At 54.5% G+C, this 1,928-nt stretch overlaps 1 protein-coding gene across 1 annotated transcript; it reads right to left on the minus strand.

Moving 5' to 3' along the window:
- Positions 1 to 352: 352 nt before the first annotated feature.
- Positions 353 to 1,283, minus strand: LOC112411728 (olfactory receptor 13J1-like). The gene is given in 3 exon segments (XM_024763016.1): positions 353 to 891; positions 894 to 1,064; positions 1,067 to 1,283. Coding segments are annotated over 3 exon segments (927 nt in total).
- Positions 1,284 to 1,928: the final 645 nt, after the last annotated feature.

Below are 1,928 nucleotides of genomic sequence, written 5' to 3' on the forward strand. Positions count from 1 at the left end.
AGTTCATCCTGAGAGCTCTGGGGAGCCATCCAGGGGTTTCAGTCAGGAGAGTGACAGGATCACATGTACTTTTCAAAAAGATCCCTCTGGATGCCCCTTGGAGGAGAGACTGGGAGGAACAAGACTGAAATCCTAAGGCCAGGCAGGAGGCTGGTGTAAAGATGCAGGCAGTGATGCTGAGAGCGCCCCATGGGTCTGCCGGGGGGAGGAGCAGAGGGATGATTGTGAGCTCCTCTGTGGCAGGATCAGTGGGACTTGGTGCTGCGTTTCTGGGCTGGAGATTCCAGACCCGCAGCCCTCACTGTAGGCTAATGAAGGCCTGGCCTGCTAGCCTGCAGAGCCCTGGCCTCCCTCACCTGGAGGTCCATCTCCTGTCCCACACCTTCCTGGCGGCCTCCGTCACTTCCTTGTTCCTCAGGCTGTAGATGACGGGGTTCAGCATGGGCATGACCACAGCATAGAGGACCGTGGAGGCCGCATCAGAGATGCGGGCCTCCTTGCTCCGGGGTTTCATGTACATGAAGATGACGGTGCCATAGAAAAGCAGCACCACAGCCAGGTGCACCGAGCAGGTGGAGAAGGCTTTGTGGCGTCCAGCGGTTGAGGGCACCCTCCGGATGGTGGCCAGGATAAGCATGTAGGACAGGCAGATGAACGCCAGCGGCACGGGCAGCAGCAGGATGGCACCCACCCACAGGAAGACCTCGTTGACTGACGTATCACCGCACGCCAGCTTCAGCACTGCCAGGATTTCGCAGGTGAGGTGACTGACCACACGGTGGCCACAGAAGGGCAGCCGCATGGCGATGACTGTCTCAGTCACTGACTTGAAGAAGCAGAGTACCCAGGCGGCTCCCACCAGCAGCAAGCGGAGCCAGTGGCTCATCAGCACCTGAGTGGCCGGCAGTTGGCCAGGTAGCGATCATAGGCCATGATGGCGAGCAGCAGAGACTCTGTGGAGCCCGTGGACAGGCCCAGACACATCTGCATCGTGCAGCCAAGAAAGGAGATGGTCTTCTGGGCTGACAGGAGGTGGACCAGCATCAGGGGCACAAAGGTGGGCTGTAGCAGATATCCAGGATGGAGAGGTTGCCCAGGAAGAAGTACATGGGTGTGTGCAGGTGGATATCCAGCACGCTCACTGCCACGATGGCTGTATTCCCCAGCAGGGTCACCAGGTATGTGGCTGAGCACAGAGGGAAGAGCAGGTGCTCCAAGGCTGGGTAGCCCAAAAATCCTTTCAGAAAGAACTCAGAGACCTCTGTCCTGTTGACCAGCTCCATACTGCAGGGCCCTGGAGGGCACAGCTGGGAGGCAGGGAAAGAGGGTGCAGGGTGGCGGGGAGCCCACAGAGTCTCTTTAGGGATGAGGTATATTGCTAGGGTCTTTTCCAGCTCTGACACACTCTCTCTCTGTGACTTTGGGCAGTCCCCATTCTTCTAGGCTGCGATTTATCCATGTGAAAAATGAGGATTGATGTGGATCAGAATTTCCCTAAGAGTCTTAATGGAAATGTTAGTAGGCAATCTGAAAAATCGATTTGAAACAACATTGGGCTAATCAAAAGTAAATAATATACTGCAGGACTTCTCAGAGCCTTTAATGCCCCACTGTGATTTGGGACTTTCTGAAAGCAGTGTAGAGTATGTAATTCCCAAACTTATTTGACCTTAGGTCCTCCTTTTACAGAGCACCCATTAACCTCCTGCAAATAAGTATTCTACCAGCATAGTCTGGGAAGCAATAGGCTGCATCAAAGGTCCTCAAGTCTTAGAATCACTTGGAAAGTTTGTCAAAACACAGATTTCTGGGCTCTATCCCCAGAGTTTCTAACTCATTAGGTCTGAGTGATGCTGCTGCTGTTGGCCAAGGGACCACACTTTGAGAATCACTGGGCTAGGTGGTCTCTGAGAGTCCTCCTGGCTTTC

This window comes from Neophocaena asiaeorientalis, unplaced genomic scaffold (genome assembly GCF_003031525.2).
Source record: "Neophocaena asiaeorientalis asiaeorientalis breed wild unplaced genomic scaffold, Neophocaena_asiaeorientalis_V1.1 scaffold449, whole genome shotgun sequence".
Classification (NCBI taxonomy): Eukaryota; Metazoa; Chordata; class Mammalia; order Artiodactyla; family Phocoenidae; genus Neophocaena; species Neophocaena asiaeorientalis.